Raw genomic sequence first — 26,443 nt, forward strand, 5'->3', positions numbered from 1 at the left:
CCACAGAATGCATCCCCTTGTAGGTATGCCAGTCGTGGTAGCCTGTCGCTCTATCACCTGGCATTTGGCAGAAGGAGATGGCTTTTGGCTCCTTGCAGAAGCGGAACAACACTCCTGGAAGACTGGTTGTCGAACCTAGTCCAGTAAAGAGGGCGTCGTTCAGGGAGACTCCCTGAAGCTGAGTGCTGGGGCTGAACACTACCCGTATTTGATCGGGTTCCTGAAGGTGGTAGGCCCCAGATGATTGGAGGTACCAGCATTCTTCACCTTCCTTCATTAGAGGTGCTGGCTTTGCGTGGCCGGTAAGGAATATCTTCTGGATGAAGGCCACAAAGTTGTTTTTGGTCTCTGGTTCCCTTTGTAGGTCGCAGAAGCGCCTTCTTGGTGAACGGAATGGTAGCGGGTTCACCCAACTGCCTGGTCCGTCTTTGGAGAGCTCCTTGGTTGTTAACCTCGGGAATCCTCTATCTTACCTCGATGGTGTTTGCTTGTCATCTTTCCTTGTTGTCTGGAACGCTGTGCACCGTAGGTCATTGGTGCATTCCTCTTGAACGAGAACATCTCCCCGTAGTTTGGTTAAACGCTTTTGTGTCTCTTTGTTAACTGCCATCGGGAGGTTATTTTCTCCCTGGACGTAACGAAGAACAGTCTCTTTTGCCCTAGTAGGTCCCTTTATGAAATGTCTCTGGCTGTCTCTTTTTAGACGTGTGAGAGGACAGTCCTTTTGACACTGTGGCTTCGCCTGTGGGGCGCAATCTTTTGTGGCTATGCCAGCCGTGGCAGTTGGTTGCTTTGTCGCTTGATACTCTGTGGAGAGGAACAACTGTAAATCTTAGTCGTGCCACTGCTCGCGAGAGGACTGTTTGATCGTTCATTTTGACGGTCACCTTTGGGAGGTTACTTTCTTCGGTGGAATAGACAAATCATCATTAGCTGTCTGGACTGCTGAGCATCCCAGGCCATTGTCACATCCCCCTGATGTGAGGATGTTTTTGTTGATCTCAGGGGTATGACCTTGTCTCTTCTCTTCACTTGGCCCTCCTATCACTTGGAGATGGCCAAGACATGATTCAGAGAGGGATGTGTGTCCACATTCTGTTACCACCGTTCTGCGGGCGTCAACATAGTCTCGTCCGTGCTCTTTATTGGTGCACGCGTTGCCCACTATCACCCATCCTAGGTCAAGTCTTTGTGCGTATGGCGCGTTGTGGGGTCCGTTATGCTGTTTACGGACTTTATGTACCCTCATGATGTCCCTGCCGAGCAGCAGCAAGATCTTGGCGCCTTGTTCTACCGGCAGGATGTAGTTGGCTATTCCCTTGAGGTTCGGTAATGGCGTGCCATGTCTGGTGTGGGAATCTCGTCCCTGTTTGTGGCCATGTGGCTGCACTCGATGAGTGTGGGAAGGGGCATGTTCACTTTGCCGTCTATTGAGCATATGGTGTAGCCATTCACTCTTCTCCCTGTGGTCTCCATTCGCCCTGCGCACGTTCTGAGGGTGTAAGGAGAAGCACCGTCTTGTATGTTAAACATATCGAAGAACTCTGACCTGACCAGCGATCGGTTGCTCTGGTCGTCGAGGATTGCGTACATCCGAATAGCCTTCTCAGGTTGTCCCTGGGGGTGCACTGCGACAAGGCATATTTTGGAGCAGGATATTTTGTCACCTTCTTTTCCGCAAACCTCAGTGCGCTGAGATGTGACGGATGTTGGCTCTCCTTCTCCTTCCTCCCCGCCATGCTCCGCTACGGAGGATGGGTTCTTGAGTTGGTGGAGTGTCAGCGCCTCTGGGTGTAACGATGTCACGTGCTTGTCACTTTCGTACACTGTGCATTTGATCTCTTCTTTACAGTCCCTGGCTAGGTGAGTCGTGGAACCGCAGCACCTGAAGCAAACTCTGAATTCTCCAAGTAACCTCTTGCGTTCCTCTAGGGACTTCATCCTGAACCCAAAGCACTTGTTGAGTGGGTGTGGCTTCTTGTGCATGGGACATTCCCTCTTTGGGTCCCTTGGTTCCTTGTCTCCGTCGACCGACTGATCGGGAGTAGTTTGGGTCGTGGGAGGCACGTCCGTCCTGTGGACCGAGATGGGTGTTTGAGTGTTACCATATCTCGTCGCTGGTCTCTCGTTCCTCAGACTGCTTGCACTGTATGTGGTTTGCGCACCTAAGACGAAACTGGGGTCGTTCCTTGTCCTGGCTGCTTCGCGAATGAAGCTCAAGAAAACTGAGAATGGGGGTTAGACGACTTGTTTCTCCCTTTTGTATTTGGAGCCTTGTGAAATCCATTTTTCTTGGAGGTTGAAGGGTAGCTTCTAAAGGATGGGTCTCACTCCACGAGCTGAGTCTAGGACGTTGAGACCTATTAAGCAATGGTCTTTCCTTGCAAACTCCAGTTCTTGCAGCAGGTCCCCGAGCTCTCGTAACTTCGAGTAGTCTTTAGTTGTGATCTTGGGGAAGCTGTCGACTCTTTTGAAGAGCGAATCCTCGACTGCTTCGGGGCTGCCGTAGGACTCTTTTAGCCTTTCCCACACTAGGTCAAGACCTACTTGGGGTTGGTGCGCATTTGCCGCCCGCAGTCTATTCGCGTGCTCTCTGGATTCGTTCCCCAGGAACTTGAATAGCAGGTTGAGCTCTTCCCTTGCTGAGAAGTCCAATCTGTTGATTGCGTCTTTGAACGTGAACTTCCACGTCCGGTAGTTCTCAGGGCTGGCGTCGAAACTGGTGAGTCCTGCTTGCACCAGGTCACGCCGGATCATGTACTTGACTATGTCTGTCAGGCCTGAGGCATCGGCGTGTTTGTCCCGTTCTGAGGTAGTTGCTGGGAGGGTCTGTGCGGTCGCCTCTTCCTTGGCGTGGACGCATGATGGCTGCTGGTCAGTGTGAGGGGCTGTGTTCTCCCGTGTGGGTGTACCTGGATAGCGAGCCTTTTGTGGTGCATCCGTGTGCGCGCTGGAGTGTGGATCACTGTTGCAGCTGTGGCTATCCCAGGCAGCATGTACCATTGAAGGAACAGCGTCTTCTCCTCGTGGACCTAGCAAGTCTTCGGTGTCTGTGGAGTCACTCTATCCGTGTTGAGATGGTGCGCTGGTGTTTACACTGAAGAGGCTCCTTACGTAGTCTTCAGTGCGTTGGGCTGGATCCTCTGAGGCTATCCGTCTGTACGGTTGCTCCCCGCCGTCCTGTTGCGCGGCTGCTTCTAGGACTTCAGCTTGGGCTATGGCGGCAGCGGCTTCCTTCTCTTGATTAAGTGCCTCTAGTTCCGCATCGAATTCGGCTTTCCTACGCGCAGTCGCTGCGGCAGTAGCGGCGGCAGCAGTGGCGGTAGCGGTATTAGCGGCGGCTGTCTTTTCCTCCTCTTCCTGCTCTTATGGCTGCTTCTCTGCGACTATATTCGGCCCTGGCACGTGCGGCCTCTGCAGTGGCTCGCGCCTTGATAGCGTTTGCGCTTGCGCTGGACACGTTGGATTGCGCTGATTTTGCAGACCTTGATGAGTGCCTTGATGTGCTGGAGCGCTGCGACGCGGTCTCCAGGAGGAGCTCTTTTCTCACGCTTTGCGCGTCTGTGATAGTGGTCCACACGCGGCTGTCACGTGTAAGGTCAATGTAATTTTGTAAGTCTCTTTCATGCAGGCTTTCGCTGGTGTTGGCCCTGGTCAGGTAAGTAATGTACGCTTCTGACAGTTCTTGATAACGCGAGTAATCGGTCCTTAATTGCGTTATTGCCTGCTCGAGCTGTTGCGCATAGTTGCCAACGCTAGTAACATTGCGTATTCCCAGTGTGGTTGTGCTCCAGGCCATCTCTAATTTAGCGCGGTGCGCTTCAATGTCAGTCTCATATTTTTCGTGGGCCTTTTGTGTCAGTGTGACTGCCTGTTTGGGCCTTGCACCTGCCTGCGCATGTTGCAGTTGCGCAGCGGTCTCTGTGTCTGAATGATCGCTCTCCTGCGTGATGTCTGGTGAGGCTCTGAGTTCTGCCATGCTGTAGGTGTGTGTAGGCCTTTAGCCAGTGCGTGTGGCGTGCGGTCTTTTACCTTGTCAGCGATGGGCGTCTGTCTCAGATGATGTCGAGCGGTGTCCTGCAGCGTGCAGCGTAGGGGTAGCTGTACTCACAGGTGTCCGGTGGCTCTGACTCGTGTCCTGGCGGGTGTCCGGTGGCGTGGCCCTTGATGGCGCTGGCCGTGGGGACGTGCGCAGGGGTAGGTGAGATGGTGGATCCTCGCTATGGGGCTGTGCAGGGGGTGGACTCAAAAAGACAGAGAAGGCGATCAAGGCTCTGTGTGTAAAGTGCACTGTCTGTCTGCAAAGCTGCTGCCTTAGGTGCAGGGTAGGTGCTGGCTGTGTCCAGTGTAAATCTGCTTGCTTATCTGTAAGGTTGCAGGCTGTGTGCAGTTTGCTGTATAACGCTTGCTGCCCTGTCTGGCAGAGTAAAGCTGCTGCTTGTGCAGAGACTATTCTGTATTCTTATTAGCAAAGTAAGGCTGCTCACTTGTCTTTGCATAAAGCTGTAGTTGTTTGCTGTGTAGAGGCTGGTGGCTCTGTGTAGCAACGTGGAGCAGTATGCTTGTACATGGGGGTGAGAGATTGCTGTTTATTTGCTGTGTAAGCTGCTTGCTTGTTTCTTTAGCATAAAGGCTGTGGGTAGCAGCTCCTCTGTGTGTGTGTCCAAGGCACACGGTCCTCTTTTTACTTTTCTGAAGCCAGGGTCACGTTTGATGTGTGAATAGCTCCCGATAGCATTAACTCAGTTCCCTTTTAAATCACTCATGGCCCTGTAATATTTACTCCACTTTATTGGGAAAAGCAGCAGAATACAGATACTTGTGGATGGTATGTAGTGGTGGTTATTAGTTAGAAACCGGTAAAAAGAGATGGCCTCACCATGGGGGATGAACAGAGAAGGGTCTTGTACTCACTGTCTCCAGGGTGGAAAAGGAAGTGAGGGGCAGTGTGGGTAAAGGGAATAGTCTAGGGGCAGACTATCTCTGAACAAACAGGAGGGGGGGCAGACTAGCCCATTCTGGTGAGGATCTCAGAAACTGCAGTAGCAGCTCACTGATTCCATGCCCGGAGGCAAGAAATGCAACATTGTTGCAAGTTACACAGGCACAGTATGTGTGTGCAAACTCCATGCAGCTGGGAATAAGATCTGACAGGCAGAAGCTGCAAAGGAGAGAGGGGGGTGAGTCAGAAATGTAGTTCTTGTTCCATGACAATAACATAGTGTTAGTGTCACCCTCCCAAATGAAAATCAAATAGTCGGTGAATCGACGATAAAAGACAATGTGATCCCTAAATGGGTTCCTATCTCCAAACACGTGGAACGGCTCCCACCATCCCATGAATAAATTCGCATAGGATGGGGCAAAGCTGGTTCCCATGGCCGTTCCACGTGTTTGGAGATAGTAAACACCATCAAACAAAAAAATAGTTGTAGGTTAATAAAAAGTGAATGGAGTCCAAAATGAAACTCCCCTGTGCCGGTGATAAATCAGAAGATTCCAGAAAGTAACTCAAAGCTGCCATCCCTAGGTCATGCCTAATGATTGTGTATAATGATGTGACATCCATAGACAACCAGACAAAGTTTGGTCTCCAAGAGACACTTTCTAGTTGATTAATTAAATCAGCACTGTCTAAAATATTAGACGGCAAAGCTAACGCCAGGGGTTGAAGATAGTGGTCCATGTACCGTGACAGACCATCTCCCAAAGATCCAATACTAGAGACAATAGGCCTCCCTGGAGGGGAGACCAATGTCTTATGGATCTTTGGGAGATGGTGGAACACGGCCGTGGTTGGAAATGGATTACATAGGAACTCAGTCTCGTTGGCATCCAGAACCCCCAAAATGTTTACTTTTTCAAGGAGCTCCCTCAAGTCTGGCATGAATGAACGGGTGGGGTCAGAGGGAAGTACAGCATAGGAGAGAGTATCCCCGAGTTGGCGCAACGCCTCCCCGTGGTAGTCGCTCCTATGCTGCACCACCACCGCCCCACCTTTGTCCGCATTCTTAATAATCACTTGTTTATTCATTTTTAAATTTTCAATGCCTTGACCTCACCAATTGTTAAATTATTGATCAAGGGTTTGTTTGATCCTGAAGAGAAAGTGTACCATGAAGCCAGAATAGACAAATCTCTTTCCACCATTTTTTCAAAAGTTGTATTTGCATTACCCTTGATGAAGTTGGGATAAAAATTTGATTTATTCTTAAACCCGAGGCTTTTCTACCCAGGAAATCCTGGTAGTTGTATTGTGAATTTTGGTCTAGGAGCAATTCATTCAAATCCTGCAAGTGGCAGAACTCCTTGAAGGAAAAAGCATTTTTATTAACATCAACATCAAGAACATGTGAACTATCAACAAGTGGCACTGAGTGGACATCATCCGGAGTACCATGCAGACTTGAATTCTTCTTGAAAAATGTATTCAAAGTTCATTTTCTGAAAAATGTATGCAAGTCCATGACTGTGTCAAAAAGGTTAAAGTTGGGTGATGGGCAAATTTGAGTCCTTTATTGAGAAGGGATAATTCCTCGTGGTTAAGCTCCACGTTGGATATGTTAATGATTCCACTCAAATCTTCTAATTGGCCTTCTTCCTCTTGGTTGAGGACCCTTTTAGATCTGCCCCGTCTGCCCCTTCTTATCCTCGGTCGTTTTTTGACATATTAAAAAAGGAGGTTCTCTGACTCTGCATAAGTTCTCGCTGTTCATCTTGTTTTTTGACCCAGTCAGACCGTGATTTTGGCCCTTTAGATTTCTTCAGATTTTTAGAGAATCTTTCTTCATTATCGGACTGAGTATGAAATGACACTGAGTGTCCTGAGGCCTCATTGTCTGAGGCATCAGACTCCTGACTGGTAGTGAACTGGCCCGGCTTATTTTTAAGAATGGATTTCTAGAAATAAGATTTTTTTTTTCCTTTTGCAGGAGTAGAGCTGTTAATTTGAGATGGATTATAAGATTTTCTGTTAGAAGCTGGCTTTTGCCAAATATATATCTGATTTTTTATATAGTCCTGTTTGTCCTTCTCAAACTTAATTTGCTTTTTCTGCATAATATCTTTTTCTAGTTTGGTTATGTTCTTAGCTAGTGCTATATCCATTTCCAGAAATCCCTCCGTTTTTATATACTCATGTAGCTTTTTTTTTGCAAAATATCCATATACTTTTCAATTTGTTGTTTCTCTTTAATTTTAAAAGTCACAATCGTTCCATTAGTTCGAATGAGCACTCATCAAGTGCTTGTTTCCAACTAAGTTCTAAGGAATCTTCCGGAAATCCGAACGTGGGGGATTTCTTTATCCGGAGACCTCTTGGAATTCGTTTAGTTTTAATATAATTTTCAATAGATATTATGTCCCACCAAAGGCGTATTCTTGTTGTGACTAATTTTTCAAATCGTGTAAAATGATATTTCAAATCGGTTGTATCATCACATTCCGTGTCCAGTGCATTGTCAAATAAAAGCTGTGCCTTTTTTAGTCTTGTGGTGTTATCAGAACAGGTAAAAGCATAACTGGAGCTTTCTACGGGGACAATGTCCTCTTCTGTATCAATATGATCCATTTCATAAAATCAATAATATGAATAAACCCCTTAATCAAAATCCAACAGCCTTAATATTCCAAAGTGTTTGGAGACGGACAATAGGCAATAGTCTGGACAATAGGCTAATTTCCCTCAGGCACATTACGTGATCCAGCTATGTCAGCATCATGTGTTTTTATGTTGTATTTTCACCTGCACTGTTTTTTGAGCACTTTCAGGGTACTTTGCACTAGGTATTATTCGTGATTGGCTTATCCGCTATGTCCAGTGTATTTCTAGAAACTAGGGCTCTTTCACTGTAGCCTAGATTGCTTAAGCCTAGATCGGTACTTGATGATAGCACGCACGCATGCGCAGGTGAACAAAGATGGCCGCCGCGTCTCTTTGGTGCTTAGCAACGCTACTCAGAAGCCTTGCATTGTGCGATTCATTCAGTGGTTTCTACAACTCTATTGCGTATGCGTGAAGAGGTCCGCAGCACTAATTAATGGCTGATCGGATGCAGTATGCTGACTGCACATTAAAGTTCCTATGGTAGGCTGTTTAGGCGGGCATTTGCCAGGATTAATTGATTGATTGTCTGCAATTAGTGTGACTAAGCTGCACTTGTGTTATGGGTATATATGTGCACACTGTCTTCCCTTTGCTGTACCACCATGAGAAAGGTCCCATTGGGGGACTGAACCGTCGGTTTGTTGTCATTTTTCTATATACAAAACTTGTTTACCTACTTACCTGAGTGCTGCCCTCTAATTTCAAGTCAAAACGTTATCGTATTATATTGCTTAAACCTTTTTGTGTGTTGTTCAGTACTTTGCACAGGTAAAATGGCCATTCTTTCTTTTCTCCCTTATTGGTACTCTGAAAGGAACAGGATGAGTTCAAATGTAGGGAAAACAGTTGAATGGCGATCACACTCATTTATAGTCCACATTTTAAAGAAGATACGCCTTAATTTCCAGAGACGTCAAACTAGCCAAGTATTTGCTTTAAGGATGAATAAATAGTTTTAGGCGCATTGATGTGAGTTTCTTAATTTTCCTCTGTGAGATTTAAATAGGTGCTAATTTTGGCTCCTTTAAAAAAAAAAATATATATATATATATATAATTATATACTGTACACACACTATGAACTGGGGGGACCTCTGAGCTTAACCACAATTTGTTTTGATTTCTGACAATCTCCTTGTTACCAAGATACTGACTGTTTATTTGCCAGTCTCTGTTTGCCGCACTGGGAAAATCGAAATGGCCACCAAATATAGAGCTGTCTTCCAGACCAATATGAAGCTGCAATATCATCGTGGGGATGTTATTGCGGCCTCCTATTGAATGATAATGGGCACCATTTTTCAATATCCAGGAAGAAACATAGGCAATGAAACCAGTAAGTATCCTTTTAACCGGGGGTAACTTGGGAGGGCCCCCAGATAGAACTACATTAAAAAAAACATTAAGGTGGACAGGAGGGCTGCTGTAAGTGCCACAGGGACCTGCAATACTTTTTACAGCAATGCATTGCCGGCCACAGTGACACTGAAGAGGTTGAAGACAGTGTACGCATCTTCTGAAGGGATGTTGTCAATGTAGTTTTTCCATCTTATATTTTCCAACACCCAAGTATTGTTTTTCTTTAGATTGAAAGTTTTGGGTAGGGAGCATTTTACATTGTGATAACTTTCCACAATAACATGTTACTGCTGTGTGAATATATTTTAGCACTCATTATTCAAATGAATTGCTGCTGTTGCATAATCACACTCATCGCACTGTTCTGAATGTGCCTCAATGTGCTATTATTTGGAATATGTTAAACAAAGATAGTGTCATCACACCAAGTATTACTTATCCTGGAATCTGCAGCCTAGAAAGTCCAGTGATCTGCAATGCGTTTCTGGCCCCCTGCAGCAAACGGGTTAAAAAGAAGCATAAATCCAACAGGTTTGTTGCGTGCCCTCAACTGAATTTATGAAATGAACATTTTGTTTCTCACCAAGTTGAACCGAAACGTTAGGGCAGCAAATTCAATTGGAAAACATTGAAAGTGACAGTTGAATGTTATAATAATACATGTTTATAATAATAAATGTCATCACAACTATTCCACAGTATCTCAATTTTGTAATGTTAAATCTCCGTAAAATCTTCGTCACTCCTGACGAAGCCGAATCCCCTGGCGAAACGCGTAGAGTGGGAGGTTCCTTTTGCTTTGGAGCTGAGAGGAGAGAGGCCGTGAGCTCTCCACACGCCGCCAGACCCGATCCGGAAGTGACGTCACACGCTGCATCCACGAGGAGGAGTGAGGCAGGCGCTTCTGTCCCCTGCATGCAGGGGATTACAGTACATACCTGGACGGATAGATGCCGACGTGAGGGATGGTGAGCCTTACAGTTTGTAAGTAGGCATTTCAACAGGGCCAAGATTTCCTTGAACCTATTTAGAGAATTAAAGCACCTCTACACTTAGATTTTCTTTGTGTTCTTGTTTCCCCTTTATGCTCCTCCTGGAATCTGTGAAACATATTCAACTACCTGGGACAAGTGAAGACGAATCCCACCAGAGGGTTTACAATATATTTAATTTGTTTATAATACACATTGCACGATTATTTTATTCACACTTTGTGATATATATTCACTTATCTTCACCATTTAGTTAAGATTACGAACTAAGGTTTTTTGCGCCTAATTTCACTTTGTACTAAAATCTCCGTAAAATGGCAATTGTTTCATGTGTACTTTGAAATCATTCTAAAAATGCCATGGAAGTACGTGTGTGTCATGTACGATTGACTTTGGCCTTGCATGACATTTTATTTTGTGTTTGAACTAAAACAGGTCTGCTTTATTTCTAGGGAGTGAAGAGCCAAAATGTTTCCTAGCAGTGTCACTGTGTGTGTGTGTGTGTGTGTGTGTGTGTGTGTGTGTGTGTGTGTGTGTGTGTGTGTGTGTGTGTGTGTGTGTGTGTGTGTGTGTGTGTGTGTGTGTGTGTGTGTGTGGTGCAATATAAGAGCATTATTATTTAAGATCTCCCTCTTCAAAACATCTTGTGACCTCATTCACTCTCTTTCACCCATTCCTCTGTTTTTTATACATATGTTTTTCCAACAGATACCAGTATTTTCTCTTCTACCCTAATTTTATGGAGGGGGTGTGGGGGGGGGGGGTGAGAGAGAGAGAAGGGTCCAAGTAAATGCAGTTGGGGGTCATATATGAACTGTGATTCATTCACTAGCTGGTTGTACTTAGAAACAGGTCAGGTTTTCCGGTTATCCCTGCTTCACCACAGGTGGCTCAATCAGCGGCTTAGTCATTGACTGAGCCACCTATGCTGAAGCAGGGATATCCTGAAAACCTGACCTGTTGGTGGCCTTTGAGGACAGGAGTAGCCCACCCCTGGGTTAGAGGCAATACATGTTTGTGTGCAAATCAAATTGGGGTAATTTGTTGTAGTTTTCATCATACCCAGAGGTTGATTTAACCTCAGTGCTGCCAAACTGAATGTACAACCTCTGTTAATGTAATGTTCTGTCACCATAGCTCTGTGCCCATTACCACTTTCAATGTAATATTTCCTGTTAAAACATTTTATAAACAAGTAAACAGTCAGTCAATGTGCTATTGACTCTGGCAGCAAAGAGGTTAAAATAAACAATCCACTACATTGCAGTGAGTTTGTAGCTGAAAGCACAAGGCAAATTCTTTGCATTTGGCTTCAGTTTGCAAACTTGTAACAAAGTTAAGGGCAAGCATATGTCAGATCCATTTATTTGTTAGCTGTGAATAATTAGTTTAACAAGTGCACTGATCTTGTTCCAGCTTGCTCTGAGGTTACATAGTACTATATATATATATATATATATATATATATAAATATATATATATATATATATATATAATAATTAATTATATATATATAATAATTTCTCAAAGCAGTAATCTTTCCAAAAATGTAAATTATTTTTTTTCACAGGATTCCCAACCGTGGATGAGGTGGGTCTATGTCAGCCCCGGGGCTCCCTGGTTCCCAATATACCTGGTTTTCTGAGCCAGTGCTATTTTTTTCTGGTGGTTGTGCCTGTGGTCATCAAATAGGAAGCTGTTGCAGTTTCCTATTCGCTCCTGGTTTGGTACCCATTTTGTTTCCCCCAAATGTATGTTGAGAACTGGGGAGACACAGGTGCTCCAAATAGAGCAGTTCAGCTCATGAGGACCCCCTGAATTTGAGTCCTGTTATAATATTAATTTCCAAAAGAAAAAAGCGGGAATTGCTGTTTATGCTAATTTTACTAGCAATTCAGGTGCTGGAACAGGCATTGATTTTAAAATTGTGGTAGTGGTCAGACAGATGGGGATTGTGGTTAAAGTTTGACTTGTTGAGATAGGAGTGCGCAAACTGGGGGGCGCGCCCCCTATGGGGTGGTTTAAGATTCTCTGCGGGGTGCGCAGCAGTTACAGAGGCTCCGCGCTCTTCTCGAAGGCATTTACATGAAATGCCGGGGGAGCGGCGAAGGCCTCTGTAACTTCACTTATCTTGGCTCAGACGGCTTCTGGCGACGCAGCATCAAATAACGCCGCAGGGTCACATGACGCCGCATTGCCATGGCATCGTGACGACAGAGCGCCGGAGCCAAAGTAAGGAGGGGGTGCACGAAGAGGGGAGGGGGGGGAGAGCCAGCAGGGGGATAAAGATTGCGCACCCCTGATGTTGGAGACTGGAACTAAACATTACATGAAATCGAAGGGCTAACTTTGTCCCACTATGTTTCTACTTTGTATCACGCTGTAGATAGTCAGTGCTATAGAAATTATTATTCTACTAAAATTTCCACACAATACATGTACATTTATCGTGTTTAGTTATATTGGTTGCCCCATGCTTTTGACTTGCGTTGCACTTCCTGCTTCTTTTGTCTTTTCTAGACAGTGGTTGGTGTTACCCGAAGTAAAATTATTATTATTGGTGTAAATTCTACTTGTGTGAACATTGATGTGCTGCATTTTATATGGTGATTGAATGTCCCTCAGCTCCGTTATCCCATGCATGTCGGTTTCCTCCTAAGGTGGTAGCGTGAACTGTTTTCAAAAGTTGCAAGTGATGAAACTAAAGCTGCAGATAATCCATTTAGGGAAATCACATGAAAATAACTTCCCTTCTGTGTTCTGGGCTTGAGTGGTATGCCTCAGTGTTAGGAATTTGTTATTTTGAAGGATCAGTATATTGCAATTGTAAGTATATGTTACATGTTTACATGCTAATTAAAGGCAAAGTATAGATTTAGATGTAATATGTTGCACATAAAAATTGGTGTTTATTTGTCCTGGTTACAAGAAAACACACGTTAGCATTACATTTCCTAGAACACTTTTAGTCAAATGTAATTAATGGGAAAGTCTTATTGAGATCCAAATTACTTTACTTTTATTATAGATACATTCCTTGTAAAACTTTCAAAAAGGAGCAGTTCATGCATAAAAGGAAGGATATATCACACAATGTATAGCCGTAGCAGCTGTTCTGATCCTAAATTCAGTGGTATTGTTGACTGGTTGTGATGTGAATAAAAGTGTGTGTGTGTCTGTGTTTGTGTGTATACACACACACACACACACACACGTATATGTAACAATTCACATTGTTTAGATAGATATGTACAGTCAGATTATAATTTGGCCATTGCTTCAAGAAAACATCACGTCTTAGTCCACACCTAGACTGAAGTCAGAAAGAAGCCAGCCTCTATTAATAAATAAAATGTGAGCTACTACTTAGTCATTTTTCATGAAAAAAAATAACAATTTTTTCACCTTTTTAAATGTTTTGCAATTGAACATGCTCCATAGGCTGAATTTATAGTTTGTCATTGTTTAAATATTTTTTTTTACCTTAAATATTTTCTACATTTTATGTAAACATGCAATAATATTCACCTGCTCATATTTAGGATTCTACGAATTCATGCACAGAAAAAAAATGTTATAATAGATCATCTTTATGTTATGTGAATTACATCTACATTTGTCTAGTCTGGAATTATTTTTAGCAAATCTACTGTCACTTGAAAACCTAGTCCATTAAAATAAAAATGTATCCTTTTGGAACTAAGTAAGCAATATGATACGCATTACACTAATTGTAGACTGGCAAGAAAGGCGAAGGTTTCTACAATATTCTTTGTTGTATTGAAGCTGAGCGATTAGAAAGGTATGTTGAGAGCTGCAATTTCTATAGAGGGATGCATACAGCTGAATAACAATGTGTAAGACTACTCATACAAGTGCACAAAACATTTCAGCATGGCTGTATAGGGAATGACAGCAGCAAAGGACCGATATTAAACAAATTAACAGCATTACATATTTTTTTTATTTACAGTAGCAATGCTTTGAAAATCACTAGTTTTCCTTCTAAAGAAAGAGGATTTTATGCAGCATCAATGTCAGGAGCTGAACGGCATTTTAGGGGAAATTTACTACATACCGTCAGCTCACATGTATTCATTCACAGCAGAGCTCTGTGCCGGAGTTCTAGTTTGGTGCATTTTGTGATGCCAGGGTGCTTTTGCTTAATGAGGCTGGACTGCATGCTATGCTCCTTTTGTGTTTAGTGATCGAAGTAATTACTTGATAAAATGAAGTGCGTCGCTCTGAACAATTGACCCTTTTGAACAATCCAGGCTAGTCAGCAGTCTAAATCCACACTTCAGTGCCATCATGATGGCTTCAAACTTAAGAGTTTCCAGGGTGCAGACAAAGGTGTTGTCTTCCTTCAGCACGAGCCGAGTCCCATTTTCCGATTTGATGAAATATTTAAATTGAATGACATTTGATGAAATGCAGAACTCCTCCGGAAACCCATCCAGCCTGCTTTTGGAAACCAGCACAATGCGAGCTTTGATTTTAGCTATGAAGTCGGGGGCATTGCAGAAGATTCGAAGACCCTGCGACCGATCGTGATGATCCGTTATTTCCAGAAAAGTGGTCTCTCGTGCAGCCTGCTGCTCCTTCTCCCACCGTGCTTTTACTGCTTCATTCAGCGCCTTAAGCCTGAAAAAATCTGCTTCCTGTGCCAAAAGCTGGTTTTCTTGAAAGCCCTCCGGTAATAAGAGTTCTCCATTTCGTAGAAAGTTCAGAACATGCCTAAACAGTAGCCCATCTCTGTCAATGAAGTAATGTCCATCGGCATCAATTGGGCAGTACATTTTCTTATTCACCACACTTTCAAGGTAGGAGTCGGGGTACTTGCATAACGTCTGTTTTTGTGTGATGTACAGATATCCACCAACATTGAGGGTGACGAGAGCCGATTTGCAGTTTGTGCTTTGATCACTGTCGTCTGAATTGTGGCATTTGTCGTCACATTCCTTCTCTCTTCTATTTATTCTCCGTTCCATTCTGAGCAGCAGCGTATTACGATAGCTTGCTGGCCTTGCTCTTGTTTGGTTTCAAAGAAAAAGAAAAAAGAGCCGTATTCAGCTCTGCCACGATGATGGAATGAAAATGCTGCCAGCTTTGCATGAGCCGTCAGCTTAGTTTTGCAGTAGGTGGCGTATGAGCTATGCAAACAGCAAGATATCAGCAATACAGCTGGGAAAAAAGCATTTGCATTTAACTGTCTATGGGAGCACTTGTTGTATTTTTTTATTTTTTTTTAACGGAGTGGTTTTAAATATGCAGTACAGTTTAAAAGGCCACACTGATTTATTCTGAATTGAAATGAATCTTTTGAACCGTACTGAATATTTAAACAGGATGTTGAAAAATGTAATTGCCTTACAACTGTTATTTTTCTTAGACTAAAACTGGCCGTTGTGCTTATGTTTAGTAAAAGATGCATATGCAATGATGATCATGATACATTTTGTAACATTTAGTAAGTATTTTTATTTTATTTTTTATTTATTTTTTAGTTGTTTGACCTTTTTCAGATTCATACACACTAAGGAATCTCCCCTTCCCTCTGTTCCCATTGAAGAGACCCCAATCTGGCCATTAATGCGCTTCACCGAGGGGGAGCAGCCCATGCCAAATAGATTTTTTTTTTTTATCAAAACATGCAACTAAACGACTCCTTTGTTATAAGACTAATAAATGAAAATGTAGAATTTCACTAATATAAATATAATATAATAATAAAGCCAATTTGGGAGGAGCACGGGATTTTTGTATTAATTATGAATGCCCTATCTGGTAGGTTATCTTTACTCTAATAAGGGGTTTATTTCTGGCTTTACAACAATCCCTTGGAATGCTTTCTTAATTTTGTTGAGCTGCCTTACCTACTGATCCAAAGTAGCCAACCGTATCTTTTTTTCTGACTTCTCATGTCCCCTACATGACTACTCAGAAGGCAGATTAAATCCCTGTAACCAAGGTTTAGGAGGACTATACTGTACACTGGTGGTCCGTGATGTGAGATGATTCGTTGGCCCAGGGGGCAAGACTTGATGGATTTATCTAAGCATTCCACACCTGTGAAGCCTGTAAGATCCTGGTTATACTTCCACATGCACAGTATTCCTAGTTATTCTTTGGTTAAAAAAAAAGGGGCAGGGGATTGGAATTTTTGGTTTGCTGTTATAAACCAGCCTTATAATAAAAATGTTTTAAGAAAACCTAACGCACCTTAACAATGACGATGCAGTAAAAGAAAGAAGGAAAGTATAATACCTTGTGGTGACATATGTCCCACTTACATGTGAGTATGACGACCCATTATCCGTCATCAATGTTTATTCGATTGAATGGTTGTTAACCAGCAGTAAAGAAAACAACCAGGGAAGCGCTATATTAGTTGGGATCAGGCTCAGCAGCCAATTTTATGTATAAACCACATATAAAACAATAGCATAAAATAGCATGATTGAATACACAAAAATATAATATATAAAATGAGTAACACAAGTCTCTGCCAGTTGGAGATTGTCCAGGTGATGTAAGTGCAAGTTAATGCCCCTGTCTGATGTGACAGACTCGGGCAAGAGTGACCTTTGAGAGGTATAAATCCAGAGTGGTAGCTGGGATGGAAAGCGCTACCAACTGTGCAGGTAATGAAGTGTGTAGAAATGGGAAGGTGCCGTAGGCATCAAATATGGAAAAAGCTCACCCAGACTTCAAACTCTTTGCGCTGGTGGCTCCTTTTGTTTCGTCCTTCATAGCCTCGCTGCAGAAACTCCGCTGTACAGCTCTCCTGGGCTTGCACACCAGGGATGGAACTACTCACAGGGCGCCGGGTTTCCGGGTATGACGTCACGGCCGGACGTGACGCACCAACCCTTCCCGGCTGTGCCTGGAGCTGCCGCAGCACACAGGGGCTGAGAGCCGAATTTCACACACCTCACACAGCTTCAAAGTTCCACAGCCTCCGCAGTACACTCTCCAAGGGACTCCACGTTAGACCACCAGGACTGGGGCAATGAGACAGGGATGCACAAGAGCTGCAACCCCTCTAGACTCCTCCTCCTACGCGTTTCAGCGCGGGGTCCCTGACGAAAGCACGTCACGTGCTGAAACGCGTAGGAGGAGGAGTCTAGAGGGGTTGCAGCTCTTGTGCATCCCTGTCTCATTGCCCCAGTCCTGGTGGTCTAACGTGGAGTCCCTTGGAGAGTGTACTGCGGAGGCTGTGGAACTTTGAAGCTGTGTGAGGTGTGTGAAATTCGGCTCTCAGCCCCTGTGTGCTGCGGCAGCTCCAGGCACAGCCGGGAAGGGTTGGTGCGTCACGTCCGGCCGTGACGTCATACCCGGAAACCCGGCGCCCTGTGAGTAGTTCCATCCCTGGTGTGCAAGCCCAGGAGAGCTGTACAGCGGAGTTTCTGCAGCGAGGCTGTGAAGGACGAAACAAAAGGAGCCACCAGCGCAAAGAGTTTGAAGTCTGGGTGAGCTTTTTCCATATTTGATGCCTACGGCACCTTCCCATTTCTACACACTTCATTACCTGCACAGTTGGTAGCGCTTTCCATCCCAGCTACCACTCTGGATTTATACCTCTCAAAGGTCACTCTTGCCCGAGTCTGTCACATCAGACAGGGGCATTAACTTGCACTTACATCACCTGGACAATCTCCAACTGGCAGAGACTTGTGTTACTCATTTTATATATTATATTTTTGTGTATTCAATCATGCTATTTTATGCTATTGTTTTATATGTGGTTTATACATAAAATTGGCTGCTGAGCCTGATCCCAACTAATATAGCGCTTCCCTGGTTGTTTTCTTTATTGTCCTTATTCAGCAAGGTTTGGGTACCTTGCATTGGAAGCTGCTTATGTGTTTGGATCATTTTGGTTCCGTCTGCCATTTTTTGTGCTATAACCACAATTAACCCCTCTCACTCCTAATGGTTCATGTCACATAACCTATTAATGGTATAAAAGTATATGTATTCATAGGATTTAACTACTCACATCATCAAGGTGTATTTTCGTTTCCATTCAATTTATAATTAAAAAAAAAATTTTATTTTTTTTTTTCCCCCTTTTTTCCCCCCCTTTTTTTTTTTTTTTTTTTTTTTTATCACACTTGGATTTATTTAATAATCCATTTTACGGTGAGTGGTTTCAGGAACAGATCACCAGGCGCACTAATTTTTCTTTTGTTTGCTTGTTAACCAGCAGTATTGAGTAATTACGTTTAGTCGATATACCCCGTGGCAAAGGTCAGAAGTGTAGCAGTGATTTTACTGTGCAATTTAGCTCCTTATCTTTACCTCCTGCAGGGCACTGCACAGACTGCATAATCCGCACGCCTGCCTTCCCCCAGCACTACTGACTGAGAGACGTTTTATTTCCTAAATATTTCTGCATAATGAGGCAGTCTTCTGAAAACCGATACATCACATGTTAGAAGAATAGATACAGGTTTTCGTTGCCTCCCTAGATCCTTTTCCCATATGTTCCTTATAAAAGTGGTCCTTATTAGAGCAGACAAGCCGCCAGCATAATTCCTCACAGCAAGTCTGCCAATAAGAGAAGCTCTGTTATCATGTCACAGCTACTTGGCTTTAGGATGGGAGAACTTGAAATAATTATTGAAAGATGTTATCTTTACAATTTATAATGTACGTAAAAATTATATCCCCTGATAACCATTTTAGTAATAGTGCTTTGAAAAAAATGTGTCCATAATAAAAAGCTTTTTATGTTGTTAATGGGAACTTCTGTACTCCAGAGGATGCTTAAAATTCACTTTCCATCTTTTCATGTGTAATATCGGTGACTTGAAGTTTGCTGCATGCATTTAAGGCATTATTGGAGGCTTTGCCTTTTGAAGATGTATTGCTTGGTGGAAGATAAAAGCAATGCAAGTACATTTTCTATAAGAGAGAAGAAATGGTGCTGTACACAATAGTCTGTTAAGCATTTGCAATTAAAGTGCCATATATTTCCATACAAATTGAATCCTTCTGCAGTACCTTTAAATAATGTAAAATAAATTAATTGTGACCACTTTTTAAGACATTGCTCATTAAATGTATAACATGAAAGTTTAATGTGTCTTAGGCATGTACCGTGATCGTTACCATGGCAACCAACAACATCTTCCGCAGTTCATTCCTTCTTTCTCTTTGTGTACCGGTGGTACATTTGCCCATGACATTTAACATTAATTTCATGCTGTCATGTATATAATCATGGTTAATATTGTAATTAGAACTTTGACTTTTATTTTGGCAGCAAAATTGTGAAAGCGATAGAAAGGGCTGCTGTATTTATTAATTTGGTGCTGAATGCACAGAACAGAAATAGATGTAGAAGTATCAGAAAATGATTCCAATTTGAAATGATCCGTAGGACAAAGTATGTGATAAGTATGTATTTGAAATGATAGACATGTGCAGTGTAGTTTTCCTTCAATGACATTGTAGGGCAAAATTTGATTCGTAATTAAGGTTAAAAAATGACTTTCTCTGAATGAAAAGGAAACCAGATCCTAGTAAATCTGTTTCATACATATTAAGATCTCAGCGGGTGTGAGGAGTGACTGTTTCATGGCCCTTATTGATCGGAGGGATGCTTACCTGCATATCCCTAATGCCCAGGTTCATCCACATTACCTTCTTTAGTGTATAAAGAAATGTTCCTTTCAGAACAGAGCCCCCTCCCCTTTGGTCTATAGCTATGATCCCAAGATCATTCACGAAAGGAACAGTTATATTAGGTGCACTGCAAGAAGGAAGGAGATCTGTCTATCCTTATATGGATGACTGGCTTGTAAGAGCAAAATTTGTCGGTGGTGCAATTAATTCATTATGCGCGGGAAGTACTGCAAAATCGTGGGTGGCTGATGAATTGGTCAGAAAGATAATTGCAATCATCCCATAGCGTCTCATTTCTGGGGGTTATCTTAGATACAGCAAGATCAAAAGTATTGTGTTTTTCCCTTAAAAATATTGTTTATTGTAGTAATTTTATTTTGTGTGCAGTGCTAACATTAGAATTTTGTAGGCTAAAGGATTCTCTGCCCTGTAGAGCTTACAATCTAATGTTGGTGCCTGAGGTAGATAGCGACTAGCCAGTTTCAAAGTCTGTCATGTGTTTTTTTACGGGTTTTTTTTAGAGTTATTTTCTTTCTCATATTCTCTGGAAGGACTGGCTATCATTTCATAGCTAAGTAATGTTTAGCATAAGTATGTTTCCTGACTAGCGATGTCCTTAAGTTTTAGTAGTGTAATTGATTATAAAGTGTAGTAGCTTAGTTCCATGTGATATATTTTCGATAAACCTACAACTTTATCATACTATAATTCCCTGCTAACAAAAAAACTAACATTGGCTACTAGGGATCATTTTTTTTACAGCTCGTAACTTTGGTGACCTGTTAAAATCTGTAGTTTTTTTTTTTTTTTAAACTGTGACTGTAAACTCCATAATACATTTGTTTCTTGTTGTACCCTTAGTGATGAGGGAGAGGGTGAAAAACAAGAGAGAAAGGGGCAGCAGGACCGATCTTTATCATGAGTCCAGAACTCATTCCCTACGATTACTATCACTTAATGCACCCATTCACTTGGCCAGCACATATTGTATGTATGTCTTTATTTATATTGCACCCACAATGTACTCCGTGCTTTACAAAAGAGATAATACAGTAGAGGGAATTATAATACAATATGTGCAACAAACAAAGTCAGACAATAGGAAAGGAAATCCCCGCCCCTAGAGAGCTGACAATTCAAGTTGTATGTTGAGAGACTTTGAGAGAGAGGTGAGGAAATAGGTGCAGTATATGGCAGTCAGGGGCGTAGCTAAAGCCCGGGGGCCCACACTCATGGGAGGCCCGCTCTCCCCTCCATCCCCCATAGAGATAGAGGGAGAGAGAGAGAGATGACTGGGAAGGAGAGAGAGAGGTGGCTGGGAGGGAGAGAGAGAGGTGGCTGGGAGGGAGAGAGAGAGGTGGCTGGGAGGGAGAGAGAGAGAGGTGGCTGGGAGGGAGAGAGACAGAGGTGGCTGGGAGGGAGAGAGAGAGGTGGCTGGGAGGGAGAGCGAGGAAGCTTATGAAGTGGAGCTGATGTGAGGCAGAGGGAGTGAAGAAGATAGAGGATGGGGAGGGAGAAAAAAAATAATATTAATGGGGTCCTGAAAAATGTTTTGCCCGGTTGCCCCCCCATGTCTAGCTACGCCAGTGCTTGGACACAATGGTTGGTAGGACTAGCTGTGGGTGTGTGACAGTAGCCATTAGCCTGGGCTATTGAAATGCTTCATTTAAGAGGCGAGTTTTAAGGTTTGACATAAAGGCGGGGAGAGAAGGAGCTTGGCGTATACAGTGTGTGAGGGAGTTCCACAGGTAAGGGGCAGTGAGGGGAAAAGGTGTAATGCAAGAGAGCAGTAGTGGTGAAAGGGGTGGAAAGGAGACCTTTAATGGTAGAGGAGCGGGGGCATAACGAGATATCAACACTTAAATGTACAGCAAGAAGTAGCAGATGAGTGGTGAGCCTTATAGATAAGGAGACATTTCTTATCTCTTGGCAAACAAGCTAAGGGAAACTAAAAGTGACATCTACTGGGTGCTCATTTTCATGTCACACTACTCTATTCTGCTATATTCTGCAGCTCAACGATTGTATGACATTTTGAGTGAATTGAGCAGTTTCGAGGAACCTGTGAAAGGCATGCATGGGTATTGTATCTGTGCTGCAGCCTTCTCCGAAGACCCAAGGCACTCTGTAGACTTCATCTGAGAAAAGCTCAATAAAACGTTAATATAAACCAAGCATAATTGGAATCATTTGGAACCATTTTCAGCGAAGGTTCATTGTATCTTTTGTGTGACTGGAATATAATGAAGAAAAAAAGGTAACTGCATGCTTGTATTATCTCTTATTGCAGTGCCTTTTTGTTTCAAATTGAGGTCTGGAATCCATATTTTGAGTGTTAACATGACAAACACAATGTAACACAAAATCCAAGACAATGTAATGAAAAGAAAAGGCTTAGAAATCTTCAATGAAACCGCTATTAAGGCAGAACTTTAAAGAGATCATTTTGCAAAAATGTCTAATTCACAAAAGTTGAAGATTTGTATAAAGGTAGCTCTAATAGAACATTTGATTGAGAAAATTCATTGGTGGAGAGTATTTATATATTAAGATCTCAATTAAGAAAGTACAGTAAATGAAATTAAGATCTCATGTTTTGAGTGAATCCAAACAGGGGGTATTCCAAGGTTTTGACTTCTTTTATGTTCCAGCTTATCTTTCCCATATAATATATATACAAAACTGTTACATGTTAAGAACTAGGTGTATCATTAGTGAAAAAATACATATAACATATTGTATTGGTGGTATTTAATGTTGAGACTGAATAAAAGGTTTCCTTTAATCTCTAAAAAGTGCGGGAGAGATTATGGGATCACAGGGCACCATGGCCCATACATGGACAATAGAGAGAGGTTACAATTTAATAAGTAAAGTTTCAAGAATCTCTCTCCCCTTGAATCCTTGGGAATCCATAAACCAGTCAAGGATATTCTGTTAAATATAGACATGCTGATTATGTATATTATAGTGAAAGCGAAGTGTGTCATTGCTTAAAACTGGAGTAACATTGGACATTCTTCCTTGTGTCACTTGGCTTTAAAGGTATGGCACATAAAACAAATGGAGAAAATTGCATATCAAAGAATCAACACCCACATTTTATAGTTTGGATTGTATGGCGCATGTGGTGGTGTTTATATGTAACTAGCTTTTGTGCCTGGCTTCGCCCGGGGCATGTAATATTGAATACATCTCTTTCCCCCTCCCTCCCCCCCCCCAGCTGCCAGCACATTTCTTTATATCGTTATCGGGGTGAGAATTTTTATATCGTCCAAACCTAGTCTGAAGTACAGGTGTCGGGGGCAGATATCCTTTCCCTTTCCCATGTTAAAATACTTTCCTTGCCATCTGAATCCTGCGGATTATCTGTAACAATGTAGCCTTGCACGGGGGTGTCAGTCGGTTGCTTGGGTGCAGAGCCGACTTCTTCTTTGGGGCACAACTTCTGCCCTTACAGTGATGTCACGTCGCCCTTCCCAAGCATAGACTCAGATGATATCGCACACTAGGAGGCGACTTCCATGGCGACATGAAGTCCCTGCCAATGAGGAGCTTGTGTTTTCTTGTACTTTTGGTCGGAGGTACAGGGTTTTAAAGAGGGAAATTAATTGATCTGGGCTCTATTTTTTCTCTATCTGGTGCTTTCTGGGGATCTGTTTTTCCTGATGTCTACAATAACCCATTCATCCCTTCTGGCAGCAAATCTGAGCCTTTTCCAGAAGACTCCGTAGTAAGACCAAAAGAAATGTACTATTAAATCTAAACATCTCAATTGTATGTGTTGTAAGGAGATCCTGCCTGTTGGTCATCAGGAAAATGGTCAATTATGTATCAGGAAAGCAACTCTGGTGGAAGCGCCAGCGCAGATTCCTTACATGGTTTAAGACATCCATGATTGAGTCATTCAAACCAGCAAAGGAAAGAAGCCTTTCAGGGTTCACTCAAGCGTCTAAGTCAGATAACATCCCACAAGGCAGAGTCGGTTTTATGGAGCAGATTCAGCTATTGAATATACATCAGACATATATTTTAACCTGTTTCTGGATGAAGAGGAGGCAAGGGGGATCCTCTAGCTTTAATCATGAAGTTATTGACAGGCTCGTAAACGAGATGGCATTAACCTTGGGTGTCCGTGAAGAGAAGGGAGACATACTTTGGACAGAGTCTTTTATGGTACTAAGAGGAGGAATAGAACCTTTCCGGTATACAGTGTTAAAACATATCATTCTGAATAAGTGGAAATATTCTGATAAGAATAGTACTATACACTTGCTAGACTTTATCATTTTAAAAATGAGATAAGGAAGACTGGGAGATGGACATTGCGGGAGCCAGATTTACCAGAGAAACTACTATTCCATGAGAAGATGTGGCATCATTCAGAGACCCAATATATAAAAGGATGGAAGGCCGCCTCAAGAGACTATACGCTGCCCTGGGGACCACCTACAAACTCATAACAGCAGCGTGCCTAGCCAGGACATTGAAGATCTGTTTTTCCAAGTTGCAGGAAGCCATAGAGTCAGGATCTTCACATCAAAAGCTAGTGAGATCACCCGCTCTATCAGTGGCGGCATACAGAGCCCTTCGGCTGAATTTTCGGCAGCAGATGTATCCTCCAAGAACATGTTGGTTTCTATACCATTTTTGGGAAAGGCCCTCTTTGGCCAGGCACTGGAGGCAATAATAAACAGAATTAATGGTTCTTTTTTTAATGCAGGATCAAACATAAAAAACACCCTAATTTTTTTAGAAGTCATAGGTAGTCCTTTTCGAGGAACCAGTCAATACCCATCAAACAGGAGAACATCTCAAAGTATTTGAACAGAGGAAGACACAGTCCTTCCTCAAAAACTTGCCTTTCTGAAATCCAGCAGGTTACCTTCTTGGGCCCCCTGGCAGATGGGGTCAGGCTCGGATGGTTTGGAAAGGAATGTATCCAAAGTGCAACAGACCCCTTGGTCCTCCACATTATAGACAGCGGTTCTGTAATGGTGTGAAGAGTCGCCATGGCAATGTTGAAAACGAGAGGTAACTCTCAATGTATTACTTCCTGGTAAAATATTTAATAAATAAATAAATAGTGTGGCGTCAAATGACACCGCAGGTCATGTGGCATCACGTCACATGACCCCGCGGCATTATTTGACGCCGGCAAAAAAGATAAGGGGGGCGTGAGCACTGGGGGAAGCAGGCAGGGGGGCACAGCTTAAAAAGTTTGCACACCCCTGATCTAGATGATACTTTTAGAAGGGCAAACACCAGATCAGAGGCCACTCTTCATTTACTCTTAGTATCTTAGTAACAGTTTCTAAAGAAGCAGAGTTGGCTGATCAATTACGAAAAGAGCTGGCTAAATCCTTCTCAGTGCCTCAGATTTTTAATTATGTTTTACAGTCAGCCATAGTGTTGCCATCAGACATGATGGATGACATTATTCAAAGAGCAAATGGGAATTGAATCGACAGACATTCCAAAAGATTGTGTACAGATGGAGGAAAACATCAATTGATCTGATGTCGACAATATTCAACATCAAATGCTGGACCTTTTCTTCAAGGCATCGAGACGCAGATGCAGGAAGTAGACGCCCGATCACTGGATTGGGATTATCTTCTTGTCTGTTTTTCTTCCAATACCATTAATTCATAAAAAATCAGAGATTAGAGGCCATTGTTGTCGTCCCAGCATGGCTAAGACAACCATGGTTTGCAGACCTAATAAAGATATCAATAGAAGTTTCATGGACATTCCCGATAATGCTGGAACATCTAGCATAAGGTCTAATTCTCCTTCCAAAATTGGAATTTTTAATCTGACGATTTGGAAGCTCAGAGGAAAATCCTAACACACCACGATCTTTTGTCTCAAGTGGCAGATGCATTGATTAGGGCCAGAAACCCAGTCACAGACAAAATCTATCAAAGGATTTGGAGAATATTTTCGTTATGGTGCATTATAAACCAGTAACCAGAGTCCACCTCTACATTTAATAGCCAGGATTTTCTCAGAGAAGGCTTTGAGAAATGCATCAGCTATTCCTCTGTAAAGATTCATGTGTCCGCAATAGGAAGGTTTTTTTCAAAAGCCAATTGCTAATTACAGGTATGTTCAGGAATTTATCAAAGCCAGTGAAAAGATACGAAACAGATCAGAAATTCAGTGCCTCCTTGGGATCTAAATTTGGTCCTTCAATCCCTGCAGAAACTTCCCTTTGAACCGTTATACTCCGTATTCTTGAGGTGGTTTTCTCAAGGCCATTTTCTGATACGGCATCACATCTGCTAGAAGAGTGAGCAAATTTGGAGCTCTATCTTGTGATCCAGCATTCTGCATCTTTCACCAAGATAAGGTTTTTTTAGGGCATCGCCCCTGTTTCGTTACCCTTTCATATTAATAAAGATATTGTTACCGCTTTTTGCCCTGACCCCAGGAATCCCAGTCTTCAGATACGTTGGACGTAGTGAGAGCATCGAGGACATACATTTATAGGACGAGTTCAGAAAAACGAGAAGCCTTTTCGTATTGTTTGCAGGACTGCAAAAGGGTAGTATGGCCTCTAAGAATGCACTAGCAAGATGAATCAAATCTTTGCTTACAGAGGCATACAAGGCATCAGCGATGATGACCCCAAGCGCCATTTGAAGCTCATTCCACAAAAGCATTGGTTACATTTTGGGCTATAAATCAGGGTAAGAGTAAGTCTGTAAAGCTGCCACATGGTCATCACTCCATACCTTTACAGAGCATTACCGGTTCAATGTCTCCATCATCGGATGCAGCATTGAGAGGAAAATCCTCCAGCTGTATCTTTACAATTTACCCAACCCAATGTTTTTGTCAGGGGCTAC

General features: G+C 42.8%; 2 protein-coding genes across 4 annotated transcripts in view; one reads left to right on the forward strand and one right to left on the reverse strand.

Moving 5' to 3' along the window:
• GTF2F2 (general transcription factor IIF subunit 2) overlaps positions 1-26,443 on the forward strand; it is a 196,372-nt gene that overhangs the window by 75,555 nt on the left and 94,374 nt on the right. The gene's annotated exons all lie outside the window — the stretch shown is intronic.
• Positions 12,842-15,120, reverse strand: KCTD4 (potassium channel tetramerization domain containing 4). Its single transcript, XM_075591110.1, has one exon. It carries the CDS (start codon positions 14,945-14,947, stop codon positions 14,174-14,176), a length of 774 nt encoding a protein of 257 aa, XP_075447225.1. The 5' UTR covers positions 14,948-15,120; the 3' UTR covers positions 12,842-14,173.

The sequence above is a fragment of the Ascaphus truei genome, chromosome 3 (assembly GCF_040206685.1).
Source record: "Ascaphus truei isolate aAscTru1 chromosome 3, aAscTru1.hap1, whole genome shotgun sequence".
Taxonomy (NCBI): Eukaryota; Metazoa; Chordata; class Amphibia; order Anura; family Ascaphidae; genus Ascaphus; species Ascaphus truei.